The 16,758-nt window shown below is 36.5% G+C and overlaps 1 protein-coding gene across 2 annotated transcripts in view; it reads right to left on the bottom strand.

Annotated features, from left to right (window-relative positions):
* Positions 1 to 3,437: 3,437 nt before the first annotated feature.
* RPAP2 (RNA polymerase II associated protein 2) overlaps positions 3,438 to 16,758 on the bottom strand; it is a 42,196-nt gene continuing 28,875 nt past the window's right edge. For both annotated transcript variants that reach the window (XM_074596489.1, XM_074596490.1), the window contains 2 exons: positions 4,662 to 4,811; positions 3,438 to 4,070 (listed from right to left, as the gene is read on the bottom strand). In XM_074596489.1, coding sequence (XP_074452590.1) covers position 4,070; positions 4,662 to 4,811 — 151 coding nt within the window. In that variant the 3' untranslated portion in view covers positions 3,438 to 4,069. The remainder of the gene's footprint in view (positions 4,071 to 4,661; positions 4,812 to 16,758) is intronic.

Raw genomic sequence — 16,758 nt, forward strand, 5'->3', positions numbered from 1 at the left:
GCCACCAGGGAGCAAGGGCAGAGGCATTAACACCACCCACTTCAAACACTGCACTAAGATATGATTTGGAAAACCTACATTTAAGAGCATCAGTTCTCTCTGAAGTAAATGGAGACATGCAGGTACTTAAGGTTGGATGCCTAAATTTAGAAGGTGTGAATACCGCTTTCCCCTTCTCTCTTCCTTTTTCTTCTCACTGATGCGTTAGTCCTTTTCTCTCCAGCAGTTAAAGGTCAGCTGAGACTTAATGTCCAGCTGAGCTGTGCATCCCCTCTTGCATTTTGTAGAGTCCAGGTTCTCTCAGACTAGGGAGAGAAGGGCAGGACATGCAGGTTCAACACCAAGATTCACAGGACTGGTATTTCCTCCCCAAAACCACAACAGATGCCTCACTTAAACTACTCACTGAGACTGAAGAGCAAAAATACAGGTCAAACTTCTATGTGTTCTGTGGACACAGCCTTTAAGGCCTCAGATGTATCTCATGTATGTACCACGCGCTATGTTGCTCCGTGCATCACTCTTTAAAGACAGGGCAGATGTAACTTTCTAGTCTTGGGTTTAGCCAGCAGCACAGCCATGTCAGTTACGCTGCTCTAGACTTACTACAGCACTTTGTTTTCATAGTCTTCAATGAAATAAATCAAGCTCTCTTCTGCTTGTTTTAATGTAGAATTTTGCATTACCATATACAAGCACAACATGATTTGCAAACTTTACAAAAATGCAGGGTAATCTCTTTGAATACCTGATAATTTAGAGGTTACGTTATGACCTGCCCACTTTCCTGAAATAGTAACTATCAAGAGAACCACTCTGAATCCCCTTCTTCCCTCCAAAACCCAAGAAAAATCAGCAAGCTTGCTCAACGGGCACAAAGAATTGAACAGCAGCAGTGAATGGCCCTGCACTAGGAAATTCAGCATTAGAGAGTGCAGTGCTTACACTGACAGTATTTACAGGACAGTGAACTGAACTTTGGTGTGAAAACAGACACAAAAGCTTTTCCTTCATCCTCTTTGGCCAGCACAAAGACTGCTTTGAATAACTTTGAACAATTTGACTTTCTCTATATATGTGGTTTTATTAACACTGTTCTCTTCCTGAGATTACTTCATTACATCTATAGAAAACTCCGTAAGAAATCCATATCTGCACTATGCAGGTATATATCACACATTCCTCCTTTGATGTTGAGAAGCTGCAACACCATGAAGCAGGCTTTGCTTTAAGCTTTAAACTAAAGTGTTCTTCTTTTCTTTACTGTATCAGTTATATAAGTCAGAAATAAAGAATATCACTGTAGAAGTCTAGTTTCCCTCCTGCCCCCCTGCTATTAAAAGAAACACATCATACCATATTTGCCCTGCTACATGTCCACTGCCAGACCGGCTTGGCCGCTTTACACTGTCAAAGGAGTGGACTTCTATGATTTTATGATCCAAGCAGCTGATGGCTTTACCAAGCTCATGCCCCTTTCATGGCACTGTTCAGACACAGAGGCTTATGTCCCACCTACCCTAAGCCCCAGATCTATAATGACCTTACAGGCCTGCAGCTCATGACTAAGTCACTAAATTTTAGCATACTTGAGTTAAGGCTTAAACCCACCACTGAACCGAGTGTCAACTGTTCTCATCTACTTAACTAACATAGGCAGGAAAAACAGTAAGCACAACAGCAAGGCCACAAGGCAACAATCTGCCTGCAAACACAACCAAAATGAGGGGGGGGAGCGGAAAAGTGAGCCGAGTACTCTGTTAAAGGACAGATAATTGTGGCAGAAATTAGCTTTAAGCCCATAAATGAGGTCTAGTTTGAACATTTCTAAGCAGTTAAGCTGTTACAAAGCATGCTCATAAGAAAACTACATAAATGAACTTAATTTTTGGTACTTGAGTTCTGCTCTTTGTACAACCAGTTAAGGCTGGTAGTATGAAAGATCCTTTTGAGATGAGTCTACGGCCTTTCTCCTACTCAAAGGTAATGGGTATATGTATACTTTCTGCATTTATTGATGTGTGCTTTACTCACATCTAAGGGAAATTAAATCATTAATGGTAAGTGAAGAATATCCCTTCAGGGCATTTCCAGACCATTACAGAAGTCTCTCTTCTGGACTGGTGAAGATGGTCATAGAAGGACAAAGGTTATTCTTAAGGCAAGGAAAAGAATGAGTGAGCTTACTGCACAGCAGCCAAGGACGAGATGTAAAAATCCTCAAAACATACTTTTTTGAGCTGCTAAGGCAGACAGTAAAAGCAGCTACAGTGAACCCTGATAAAGAGGTCTGCGGGCCTGTGACCTATTCACTCTTATTACAAATTCTACATTTCATACACAGTAAGTGCTGAAGACCAAGCCTAAAAATAACTAACAAAATCACACCACTAAACTGACAGGAAGTATAAAAACTTTGCAAATGAGAGCCATCGAACCTGATGAAACAGTCATATTCCTGGTATGATGTACATTGGTAACGCCTTCTAAGCATACTCAGCATAGCAGCATTGTTATGGGGTAGCTGTAACATTTACGTCCCAAGGTAAACGTACATGGAACAGAAAAAGGTCTCGCTCAGAATCTACAGTGAAGTACTACCTAAAAATAAAAATATATTTAACTTCCAAAGTCAGAAGTGGATCAATATAAATTCAAGGTTTAAGTTTTGCTCAGAGTATCAGTCTTTTATAAACTTATCTTTTGGTGAGGTCTTGTCCCTTCTTTGCATAGTTATCACATAAAAAGTTTTCCATCATGGTACAAAACCAATGCACTTCCTATCCAGATTACATCATGCATTCTTATGAATTTGACACGAGACACTGTCTGATTGTGATGGGTATTTTTTTTCCTATTGCACACTTAGAAAAATGCATAGCTTTAACTCTGCGTTAAAGGTTTTCCTCATTTGAAATTGTTGCTTTTACAAGTTATACTGAACATAACTTCCCATTACAAGGTAAGGCAGAAAAAGTCAAGCATCAACCTAAATAAACTCTACCACACAATGATGCTTCCAGGGAAAAGCTGCACGAGCTTCTGTGTGTCGGGGGCAATCAACATATTTATCCTGATTACCATGAAGGAACTACACAGCAATAAACTAATTAAGTGCAGAGTTTCCTTTTGGTGTCCAATTACAGAAACAAGACAAAGGAATAACTCTGTTGTTTAAATGTAATTGCTACATAGCAGCCCTGGTAAGTTTTGCTTCAGCCTTAACTAGTGCTGGCACTTGCTGCAGACTAAGCACCGTCAGTTACAACTTTCTTCTCAAATTTCTCAAAGGACAGTGTCCTATGACCTGAGAACTATGCAATAAACCATATTATGGAATCATTAAGAATTACTAGTGGATTAGTTTTAAATAGCATTTTATAATCAGTTGGTGACAAAAGCAAGTCTAAACACACTCAGTCTAAACAACACAACTCTCTTAAATGAAATTACTACTAAAAGCCAAAATTTAATTTTTTAGTTATTAAAATACATTTAGAAGTCCAAATTAGTAACAATGAAAAGCTGTTTAAAAATAACTTTTACACAAGTTCAAAGACACCCCCCCCTTTTCTTAGAAGTAGCAAGATAAACAGGCTATAGATCACACATCTTTGTGTACTGTCGTCATCATTCTTAATGGGTACTGCTCCATGCAGTGGGTCAACTGGAAAAATATCAGTAGCAGTGTTCTTAACACTCCAGGCTAATACGCTTTTTTTGTTTCCCCTCTCATTCTCCAATTCCTGTAGACAAATTTAGGCTGAAAATTTCCAAAGCAAGAAAAAACCAAAACCAATCCAAATTTCTTTCTACTGCTTTTAAATAGACAGCTTTCAGATAATCCACATTTTAAGTAGTCTTCATGCATACCTTGAACAACTGCTATTATAGTCAGCTTCTCCGTAATTCTTATTCATTGGAAGGAAATGAAAAGGCAGAAGTGCAAGTAGTACAATGAATACTAAATTTCATTTTTCATTTAAAAAAAAAGTTCCAACAATTGAAGGTGTTCTTTTGTTCTCTGTGCCACTACTTCAGATAGTAGATGTTAAGATGATCACCTTATTCTGTGGGGAACAAAGAAGTATGATCAGTGATGTTAATACACTAATTACTTAATTAAATACTATAACGCTATATATCGTATCAGTTGAATATCATCAGCACAATTAAGGTATTTGCTCTTAAATTTTTCAGCCTACCCAGAATGCAAAATGTAATCTCAGTATCATGCAAAAAAATACATGGCTTTTAGCTCAGTTTTATATCACAAAGATTGAACATAACAATTTAATTTTAATAATAAAAAAACTCTGCTGAGACTTAGCCACATAGATATATATTTTTTACAAATTGTAGTAGAACTTGAGTAAAAATTCCTACCAAAACTGCAGTAAACCAACTATATATAAACCAACCATATATTCTCAAAAGATTAAAGTGATAAGTAAGCAGCTGGCATTTACTGTAAGTGAAAAAATGATGACACTCATTTCCATACCATATATATTTCTTTACTTTAAAATGTACTTTACACATTTTCTACTCTGCCTGATACGATCTGTAGTTGCTGTGCATACTTACAAAATGCTGAAAATTAAAACCGTTGTTAACTGGCTTAGTTTTATGACGTGCAAAATAGCTTAAAATTGACTGACCATTCAAATATGCAGTTCATTCCAAATATTTTTGTTAAACTTTCTAGATCTTCATTTTTGAAATGCAGTTCTTCCAGCAACGTAGTCAGGAACTGTGTATACATTGGGCTTGTCTGAGTATTCTTGAAAAGTGGAGTAGTTTCTGACAATCTGGAAAAAAAACCCAACCCAAACATATTTGATACAGAAAAGAAACTTTTCAGCATCAGATGTAAAAAAGCAAAGCTTGTGAGTTTGAACAACTGTACTGAAAGTCAGATTATAATGTCACACTTGATTCATTACACTTGATTCATTACAGTATACAAGATTGTATGTATTATATATAATATGACCTGTACTGAAATACGAATTTTTATTCAGATGTAGTGAAACTAAAAAAAATCTAATTAAAAAAAATGGGCTAGTAGTTTGTATGCCTCTAATCAGTTGTATATTGATGTTGTATAATGTAGACAACAAAATTCAGAACAAAATGTTATATAATTATACATAAAAAAGGAAAGATATCAGTCATTATTTTCTTCTTTATCAAAAAGCTCCTAAACATTCATACTGTAAAAGTTGTCCAGTTCTTTGTATGAGTAAACCGTGAGAGCTACAAAATTCTATCTTAACGTAACCAAGAAGAATATTTTAACTACAAATTATTAACAGTGCTTCTGGCAAGTCACACGCTGCCAAACTTCATAAAGACATTCAAGAGGGTCACTTGGATGACTCTCCCCCCAGTTCTGTGTGCCATAAAACCCACAGTAGGTCAAAACAGCAAATGCGTTTTGCTTTAAGCTGAGAATTCTTCAAACACGTAGAAGCCTCTCACAGAGGCATTTTTATTAATTTTATTATTAATTTTACTTGACGCACATGGACACATGTGACACCAATTAAATTCTCAAACTGAGGCACAATGTGAGTAATCAGAGCGAGGTGATTCCTTAGTTTTGACAGTCTATACGTTAAAGCAGTTCAAATTATACTTCTTACACAGTGAACTGTTTAACAAATAGGCTTTAAGAAGGCCAGACAACACAAGAACAAAGCTAATTTAATCTTGAAAACTTTTAATATGGGATACTAAACTTCAGTTTTAAAGCTGATACTATACGCTAAGATTTGCTAAAGTGAAACTGTTTTCTGTTTTGGTAGCAAAATTAAGTGCTTAAAGTCTCAAAGTGCCTGCAGTCAGAGTGCTTCAGAAAAATAAGAGAATCAAAAGCAGGGCGAGGGAGGAGGAAATTATAGTTCTGAATTCAGCTCATGAAGTTTAGTTTTAAAATTCAAACAGTACCTGGCTTTTCAAAATTTGCTGTTTAGCAACATTTTACAGATCTTTCATTTCGTCCTGATTTTCTGAAGTGACTAGATGGAGTTCATCTAGTTTCCACCAATTTTAAGAATTACAATTAATGGAAGCTGAAAGTAGTTGCCAACCAAGAGAATAAAGTATTTGCATGAGAACAGACAATGGAAATAAATAGGGCATTAGTGCACATCCCCAAAGAGAGTGTTACTCGTCCTCTGAAATCATGGAAATTGCAAGGCACGCATTACTGTATATTGCACTGAGTTCCAGAATCAACAATAACAGCAACAGAAGGCATCATCTTCAAAGGATCCAAACCCAAACACACATAGTGCTGCTAAAACACATTCCTCCATTTGGAAGGAGCTATCACCACGCACGCCATCTACACACATAGTATCTGTAGGGAGATAAGTGAAATGTTGAGCTGTTGGTTTTCATTTGTGCTTTAATTTTCTCTGAATCTGTTTTTGTCCTAAAGTTTTTTGTTTTCTTATAATTCTATTGCAAAATACTGCAATATAATAATACAGCAATATATTTTTTGCAATATAGTAATATCTGAATCTACTTCCTAAGCACAAATATTTTTTAAAAAAATCTTTAACGAACAAAATCAAGTATTAAAGCTTATACTGAATGTTAAGTAACTTCAACACCAAACATTACTGACAAGATCACTTAACAAGAACCCGTATCCCGGCAACAGTTACTCATCTCAAATACGGTATTTAGATAAATAGTGCTGTTGACACCACATAGGAAAGTTATTTCAGAATATGTTTGTGAAATGATATACTTTTAATAAGGAAATTATATACTTTTAGTAAGAAAATCAACTCAAGGTAGTCTACAGCTTCCTAAAATCTTCACAGCTCAGAGAGCCTTTAAGCGAGTAACAACTGAGGGCGATCCCCCTGCAGTCATTGGTCTTAAGACCATCTCCACTTAAAGAAAGCTGCATATAAAACTTTCTTTTAAATTAAGCAAAAATAGTGATAGAATACAAAGATCTTCCAAGACAGAGTAAATAGAGTCCCTTAAAAAAAAAAAAAAAAAAAAGAAATTTACAAAATAAATTTAATGTAGATGATAAATGGATATTTGATTTAGATAAATAGACTTTTAATGAGTTAAATTACTTTCCATTTCTTAGAATCATAGAATGGTTTCAGTTAGAAGGGACCTTAAAGATCATCTTGTTCCAACCCCCCTGCCCTGGGCAGGGACACCTCCCACTAGACCAGGCTGCTCACAGCCCCATCCAGGATTCCATTTCAGTATGTACATGTAGCTAAATATTTCAGCTGTCAAGCACTGACACTTGGTGAGGAGGACTTTAAGAGATGCTCAAAGTAAGGACATGGTGTGGAAAGGAACAGACTTATGCACAAACTCTGCTATATAAACCCTCCTGCCAGAGAGAGGTATTCACAGTTGGATTTGTGATTTTTGGACTGAGGCCACTAGGTTTTGTAACGTATGTCGTGACAGACAGGACTGAGTTGTTTCTTTACTGGTGAGAAGTATAGTGGTTACTATTTAAACCTGTAAAACAGAGTGCCTCTGCCCAGGGCTGACAATCTGGCGGTTGGTTTTTGCATTACGACGCTTTATCAGCAGGGGAGCAGAGGAAGTGCTGATAGAAGATCAGAGTGACCATTTCAGAGCGTTAGTCTGGAGACAAGGATAGTGGCAGAAAGACCTGGAGATGCATTATTACTAGTCTTCAATTCGCCTTCTCAGGATTAAGTAGATTATATATGAAAAGTGGCTGGTGGCACAAACAGTCATGACTTCCTGAGTGCTGGTGCCAGGCGGCTGTAACATTGCAAAACACTCTTCACAATGTTGGAGATTTACATGCATTTTTAGCTGAAATTCTTCCTTCTGCGTTGGCCTTAAGAGGATATTAATAAAGACATTATTTTTCAAAAAGAGCAGAAAACTTGTGCAGTTTTAAGTAATATTCTAAAACTGAAATCTTTACGCCATGAAGCTCACGTGCTAAGCAGTCTATTTTTTTTTAATTTTTTTTTTTTTTTTTTGAACTGCAGTCTGTGATATTACATAGTTTTATGAAAACTCAAAGTTCATGAAAACATTATGTTTTAGCTGTGGATCAATTTTTTTTTCCCTTATCTGAACTTTGTTTAAAAACTAATTAGGCTCCTAATTATCTGATAAGCAGTAGACTAAATAAAAAAGTAATTTCAGAGAGGCCTGTGTAAGTTCCTAGCAATTAGTTAAAAATTGCAGCTAGATGGGACGTGTTAAACATTTATGAATATATACACAAACACTTTAATCTTGGAAAACTGTCATTTTGGCATTTAAATTATGCTTTAACTCGTTTATTTGAAAAGCAACTATTGTCCAGTATTTTTCTACTTTCAAGTGGCCGTTGGAACAGAAGCAGCAGCTTTTGTCTGCAAAAGCAGTAAGCACAAGTTGCTAGTTTGCACTGAGTGGTAAATTCCATGCTCTAAGTAACGCAGGTCCAATGAATGTTTGAGGTACCGCACAACAGGCCATTACGGGCTGTGCTCTCATCGTTGCACGAAATGCTAACTGAGTTAAACCATAATTGTATGCAAATAAGCCAGAACAGTATTTGGAATCAATATCTTCAAGTCACTGAAAGCTGCAGTGACTTTATCTCTGAAGAAACTATCATGAAAATTCAATTTCATGATATACAGGATTTCAGTTCAAGGATCAAGGAATTGCCTCTAAACTCTGCAGCACCTTCAAAAGATGCAGAATATAAACAGGAAATAGGATACTTGGGACTACAATAGAACAACTGGCTACTGCAACAAGAAAAATGTAAATTTTGCTTTTCCGTTACTTCTTTCACATGTTGCAACATCAGTGTGGAAGAAACTTTTGTGAATAAAGTCAAATAAAAATAAGAAAAGCCAAAGGATGAAGAGATTTTATAACTATCAGCTACAGAAGCACCCAAACATAAACGTTACTCTCCAAAATTATACGCCTGTGCTTCAAAGGCTTGCCTTCAGCACACCCGTTAAAAGGAAACATTCATGCTCAGTTCATGGAAAAGTAGTACAGTATATATCAGACTTCATGAAACAGTGTCGTTTCCTGCACACCCACTTACACCATATGGTAAACAGGTCTTTTGTAAAGTTTAAAAAGTGTTAAAAATGTCAAACTATATCTGATTGATAAAATTCGTATTTGCTGGCTATTCCACATATGTTATATGTTCAAGAAAAAAAAAAAGTGAAATTCATGTTAAGACCAAGCTATTATTATCAAGCTATTAAATGACATCTGGCTACCACAAAATGTTTACATAGTTTCAGTGCTTCAACTCAAGACCCAAGTTTTCTATGAATTAGTCACCTTACAAAAACAATTGACAAGCATATTTAGGAGTTTAGCCAAAATTAAAATATTTTTACAAGTCAGTCACATCATATGGAGTAAATTTCATTACTTGATATGGCAGCATGTGCAAGTAATTTTTAGATCTATGCATACCTTAACCAAGACAGCTGAATCCATTCAGAAAAGATGATGGTGGAGTAATATTTTTATGTAGTTAAAAGCTCTAATCAGCACTTCCTATCTAAAGGTATGAATATCCCTTCTAAAAAAAAAAAAAAAAAAAGGAAAAAAAAGTAATTGTACAGTAGCATCCTCCCCTTGGGATACTGGACCTCAAAGAAACCTTTCTGGACTTCTTGTTTAAGTTGAATTCTGTGATCCCCTTTGAAAAATGTTAAATTTTCAATGCCACCACTGTGGTATCAGCCAGTTAGAGCTCTCTGAAATAGAGATGCCTGAAAACGGGGCTAAGAACACAACCACCTAAGAGCTGGGTTCCTTTCCGTTCCCCAAAATCGGTCACTTAAAATTACATGAAGTGTTGAGAATTTGAGTGCACATAAATTTACTCAATATCATGCAAAGCACTTGTATACTCATGAAAAAAAAGCCATATGCTTATTCTGAAAAGAATAATAATAAGCTCCTCCTAGAAAAAGATAAGTATTGCCACTCTTCCTAACTTTTTCTAATGGCAGAAGCTTAAAAAAAATAAAAGCCACTGATAGTGGCAGAAGCCATGGATCTGAACACAATTATTTCAGTTCTTTATAAAGCAGAATGACAGAACAGGCAAGTACTGCCTGTCCTTCCATAGAAAGCTTTGAAAAATAGGATATAAACATTTTTGCCAGTTATAGGCATTTCAGCACCGGGAATAAGACTGTTAACATGATCATCACAACACAGAAGTATTTCTTTTTAATTCTCTCAGTTTCTTTCCACTTTTTGTTTTAGGCACTTAAGACTTAATTTTTTAAGATCATCATAACCAGGATGACTGGTAACTATTCTTCTATCAGAATGACAGAGTTGCACTAATGATCACAAAAGTTTCTTGAACACTCATTTCAGAACGTGGAAACGAAGCAAGAGCTGGCAGCAACTATAGGCAGCACTTGTTTTTTCCCCTTCCCCAACAAAACCACACAGACTACTGCATGTGTGCTACAGGGAGGGTGCCAACGAGCCTCTGGTCAAGGTGCCATCAATAGACTCTTGTTAAGGGTCCCTGCCTGCAAGGAAGTCCAATGCATTTTTTGCTGGTTTTGGACAGCTTCAAATTGGACCACGGCTATGAGCAAGTCTGGTCCTCTCATCCCACAAGTGTTTCAGCTGAAGGTCTGGGAACACGCACTATGTACACTTAACAAAGAGTGAAAGTGCTTACAAGCCTCTAACATCAGTTCGGGTGATTTAACATTAACGGTTCTGAGAGATCAATCAGCCATTCCAGCGACGTGCCGTCAGCACTACGCTAAAACATATTTGCTCCGTTGCTATGACATAAAGTCATGTCACATTGGTAACAAGGACTGATTTAGGAGAAACAATGCTAAAAGATATGAAGAAACATAACCGTGCAGGAGACACTCAGAGAAGTGACATTGATCATTACCTGTCAACTACTACAATAAAGCATTAAACACAACCCTACCTGAACAGAAAAATACTTTATACTAAAAGTCTTCCAGGGTATTGCCGATATTCAGACAACTGAATAATATTAATGGAAACTCTACATCAAAGTGTGTTGCTGGGATTTGGCAAGGACTGGTGGTTAGCCATCCAGTGCTCTTTTTGTGTGTGTGATAAATGGCTCTGAAAGCAGAGCAGCTTATAAAAGTTTAAGTCTTTAATTCAAAAGCAGGGAATACCACCATCGTGTGAGTCACAGATAATGGAAATTAATTTGGAAGTCTGTCAAATTTCCATTCAAAACTCACACTTGCAAGACTACTACGAGTCAATTCCAGATGTGGAAAAATGAAGTCGTGAATGTAGTACAGCCCATCTTTACGAATAATGAATTGCTACTTAGAAGAATTAAGTTACAAGGCCACAAAAATACCAGATTTCCACCTTTACCCCCTCCACATATTTTTTTTTTGGTAAACATCTGTGACAGCATTAGCTAAACATCAATTGCTTTTGAGATTTACAAGGAGTAGTCACATACTCTTCTTCCCAGCTCTGTACCTACCATTTTGAGCTAAAATCATGAGGGAAATCATCTCTGATTGCTTCTACAAGGTATAAAGGACTGGAATGGTAGCACATGGATCAAAACAAGCTGTATGCAGCAATGTCAGCTGGCAAGTGGTAGGAGAGGAATCGTTTTTCAAACTGATCCTGTGGAAGACTGGTGAAAAGGTGCGCCACCGAGGAGCCCAGAACAAGCCCTTCCGCACCAGACATGTGGACGGCCGAGCTGAGCACACTGTACCACTTCTTGGACCAAAGGCGGGTTATAGGACAGTACCAAAGAGGACCCCATTACTTGGGCAGGACCCCCTAAGGTTGTTTCAGTAATACAAGGTACTTCAATTTCATCAACAGCTCAAGACTCCTTCAGCAGCTGTCTACAGTAAATTTCCTACTCCCTGCACTGCAAGTAGAAGAGAGCACAAAACCTCATCTACAGATTTAAATAAACTTTTGAGCAGATTTATAAAAACTAAGTATCAGTATGATACTCCAGGTCACTCTAAGTAACAGTTCACCTCATTTAATATTAAAAATCCTCTAGAAACAGATAAAGCCATGTTAAATGAGTGGATGGGGACTACTATGCCATTATAACTTGTTCTGTTGTGTCAAAGGACTGGAGTGTTTTGGTTTCATGTTTGTGGGTTTTTTTTGTTTTGGTTTGGTTTTTTTGAATACTTCAAATATATTTGCACTACTGTTATATTACAGATTTGATGGGCAATGCAATAGCAATGCAATAAAAATATTATTAATCTGAAATGCCATTCTTTTAATATAGCAGTTTTATAGAATGCAGTCTTAGATTCCATTTTAATTATGCTCCTATGAAGGAAGTGCCCAACACAACTGATTAAACAAAAGTAACTGTTTTAAGACAAATGGCTAGACTGAGTCAATACAACAAGTGTTACAAATCAGCAATAAACCTCATTGAAATAGATGTGCATTGCGGCCCGTAGACTGTCTGCCTGTACATATAACTGGAATGTCGCCAATGTATCAATCACTTAATAACAGTGCTTCAGTTGAGGGGGTGAACTGAAACACTTGCCGTGTTTATCCATTTCATGATCCCCTACCGAAAGGTGCTTGGACATTTTGACAGAGTAAGTCAAAGCATCGCTGCAATTCTGAATGTTCTTCACAATATATTGGCCGCTTGCTTAATTTGAGGTAGAGTCCCTCACGTACCACTGTATCGCTGGACACAGCACACTTGTCTAGGGACAGTGATTTTGTTAGTTAAGTATCTTAAATCACAGCAGGGATTTCCACAGACCTTAACGTATAATGTATTCAGCAGGCAGCAGTTAGTATCGGACAGGAAGCTGATCTGAAGCACAACGTGAACATAGTTGTAAGTTAAAGATGCAACAGCAGGGAGCTTAAAAAAATTATAATCTTTGGTATGATTAAGTGGTTGCACAATCATACTATCTTAACATACACCCAGAAATTAGAACACTTTACAGCCTCAACTTATGTAATTTAGCTCACAGTTTCAGTTAAAAAACCCCCACTTGTTTCTTATAACTTTAGTTTGAGCACGATTTAAAAAGCTCAACATTTAAAAAAAGCCCTTAAAAGCAAGATTGTCTCTAGAGTGAACATTTTCCATTAGAACACATTAATATTTGACAGACAATCTTGAACTGGAAGCATCTAACTTGCAAACAAGATGCGGAAGTATTTAAATATATCTCTGGAATTAAGTCTTCTTTTAAATTAAACTATACTAGTTCTGAAAAAAAAGTAATTATGATCAATGTTATTTGCAGCTCTGCAATTAAAGCAACCTCTAATTTGGGGCCCTTTGTTAGCATATCCCATTGGTCAAAGAGAGAAGTCAGTACTCAGGGGCAGTTTTCTTTAATCTCCCCAAATTTATTCTTATATTCTATTTTCTTAATGAAAAATAAAACACTCTAAAGCCTACGGTTGAACGATAACAACTGACAGAAATAAACAGGCAATTTTCTTATTGAGGAAAAATGCTACTTCTGGTCTAGTTGTAATATAGCCTGAAGATCCTATTCTCATCATAAAGACAAGAATTTTGTAGCTAAAGTGCAACTTATATTTTATTTATTATTTAACTTCCTTTCATTATTGTGTACCGACTTGTCCACAGAATCCAGCACAGACACTTTAATCCTCTGATGGCAACAGAAACTAAATTATTCATAGTTTAAAATTTTTGTCCACTGCATTTAAATCAATGCAACAAACACTGATTCAAAATCAACGACTGCAATTCCTACATAATCCAAGTATGTGGCAAAACTTAAGGTTCCTTCAAAAGTTAACTTTCTTAATTATTTCCACTGCCTTAATTTTTTCCTATGCAGCTTCTACAAGTCTGTTCACAAAAAAATGTTCTTTGATACATGTTTATGTATATACTTACACAAAATATGTATTTTTCTTCTTTTAAAGTTCACCTTCCACACACTTTTCATATAGTTGGTGTCCAGACATAAGTCAACTTCCATTCCCTTTTAACGGGGCCAAAATTTACTTGTGGTGCAGCCGGATGGATACAACTAACAGTAAAAAGAAAGTGTACCTACAGTAACAAGGGTTTATCTAACTATTTGATAAAAGCGCTTACTAACAACTGAGACAACGGATTTGCCTTCCCCCCCCCCCCCTTGCTTTCTTCCTCTCCCCTCCTGCCCCCAAACAGTTATTTGTATCCAAATAGGCAACCGGCAATTCAGAACTCATCCTGAGGCACACCTAAAGCTGCGCCAGCTCCAAACCCCCTGCCTTCTTGGATGGTGGTCAAGGAGTCGGGTCAGGTCCATGGGACCAGGCTGCGCAGCAGAGTTCCCCCCTGTCACATCATGCCCTCCTCACACTGGCTTTGGAGCCGAGCCAACATTTGCAAAATACTTTGCTGGTTCTACTCTAACATACCATATGAGTGTTCATTTTTTGTTTTCTGTTAAGTTGCATTAGGAAATTTTTTTGAAAGGCACTCCAATGTTTAATTGTACTATGCAGGGGAGACGTGTTGAGGAAACAGACCTATAGCTACCTGATCAGGTACAGAAACTGTTTATTTCAAATGGATTTAATAAAATGCAGACGTTCTGGATCTTTGTAATTTTTTTTTTAACCTAACAAACAAACTATTTGCATGAATAGCAGGATGTATTGTTTATGCCAGTTTTTTCCTCTCCCCTGAAAGTTAAGGATCACTCCAACACCTGCCAGCTGTTACTTAGACAGCTGTATAACTTCAAAGATCCTGCAGTGAAAAGATTTTATAATAATGTTGCACTGATACAAGATACAGAAAAGGAAAAATCTCAAGTAAATTCAGGCTGTCCTCAAAGTATTAACCCTGTAAGATAGAAGACCTTTGACTTTTAATGAAGGACAAGTAAAACACTTTCTTATATATAAAAAAAATTCTATTTACATCATTAGGTCAGTAATTAATTTTACAGGCAAACCAAAATTCTAATGCAAAGGAACACCCAAAATAAGTCTGAAAATACATAGTGTTCAAAGAACCTACAGTGAGACATTTCATCAAATGGTATAACAATTTAGTATAGCCATTTAGTGCTATTTGTGTCACTTCTGTACATTGTATACTTGAAGACGACATGCCTTAGAAGGTGCACTGTATATACAAATAACTGAAAAAATTAAATTTAAAATGCCTCAAAAATTAGATAATCATCTGAAACTCTCAGTTCATGTAACTCATACTATTTTAGCACAACATAATTAATTATATAATTCTTCTCAGAAAGTAACTAGAAAACAGCATTTCTCACTGTCCCCATATTTCAGTTCCCTGTGAGCACATGAACATGATAGTGACAATTTATACTCAGCTGACAGAAAATTTACAAGTCTATTGCTTTATACAATTATTTTCACCTTTGCAATACAAGCACCAACACTCTTTTCTTCTCACACAGTATCACTCTTATAACGTTTCTCTGAGCACGTTTCCTGACCTTATATATGCACACATAAAATAAAGCCAGTTCCCTCAGCAATTGTCCAGGAAAGGAACTACACATTTCAGAACGTTCAGCAGGTGGAAAATGACATCACACTTCACTGCAAGCATTTAGTAGTGTTATGCTGATCCTGTAATACTAAGCAGTTGCCTTCATTAAGTACTCGGGGATCACTGGATTTAACCGAGGCTTAGCCTGTCTAATGAGAAAGACACCCTGGAAATACTTTGATGTTACAATGCCAGTGACAAAAATTCAGGGACCCGTGACTCCTTTAAAGCCATAGCAATAATTCGTAATGGTTCTATTTGCCTCCTGTTATAGTGATATTTAGGAACTCTATTTTCAAACACTTATTTATTTTAAAATGGCTACCAAGACTGCCATCAACACAAATGTCATAGAGGTCTGGCAAAAAAAACCCAACTACTTGGGCAATCATATGCAAAACAGAGTTTCCAGGTTTCTTTAACAGTGGTTTGGAAAAACCTCTAGCCAGACAAGACGACTAAGGAAGCACCAAAACCAGATAAACGCCATCTATGGTTTCTGATCCAGAGTACTCTTCATACAAAGTTTAGCAGGATCAGAGATTGTATTTCACCGTTTTGTATTAATAAATATGATTGCAGGATGGTTTAAAAAAAGAAATAAAAGTCAAACCAACAAATGGAGTATGGTACCCACCTCTACATTACCATATTCCATGCTATTACTACACCGTTAGTTCCCAAACATGAAGTATGAGAACATCTACAATACATTTGTATTGTAGCCATTTAAAGCACTTACGTTTGTACAGGGATTTGTTCCAAAAGGTTTTGATTTAGCTTACTTACCTGCATAAAACCAAGGCAAAAAAAGTTCACAATATAAACCCAGAAGAAATCACTATCAGCTGTTTCTCTCTAACAAATCTAAGTTTCTTACGTACACATTTCAAGGACAGGCCTTATTTAAAGAGCTCCTTTTATTTGAAGCCTGTTTCCTGCTAACCAGCTGACAGATCAAAGGTACTTCTCAGTCCTACCATTTGTTCCCATTTTTCCTTCTTTTTCAATGTAGTCAAAACTTTAGATTTAATAAATTTAAAATGTATTTTAAACTTGAACCTTTCATCCTTTTTAGTCCTCTATTTCTTACTTTTTATGTTCCACAAAGTTTTCCTGTGACATCTCTCAAATACTGGAATCTATGCCGTTGAAGTCTTTGGGTTACTTTGCTGCATGAAATTAAGCAC

The sequence above is a fragment of the Larus michahellis genome, chromosome 8 (assembly GCF_964199755.1).
Source record: "Larus michahellis chromosome 8, bLarMic1.1, whole genome shotgun sequence".
NCBI lineage: Eukaryota > Metazoa > Chordata > Aves > Charadriiformes > Laridae > Larus > Larus michahellis.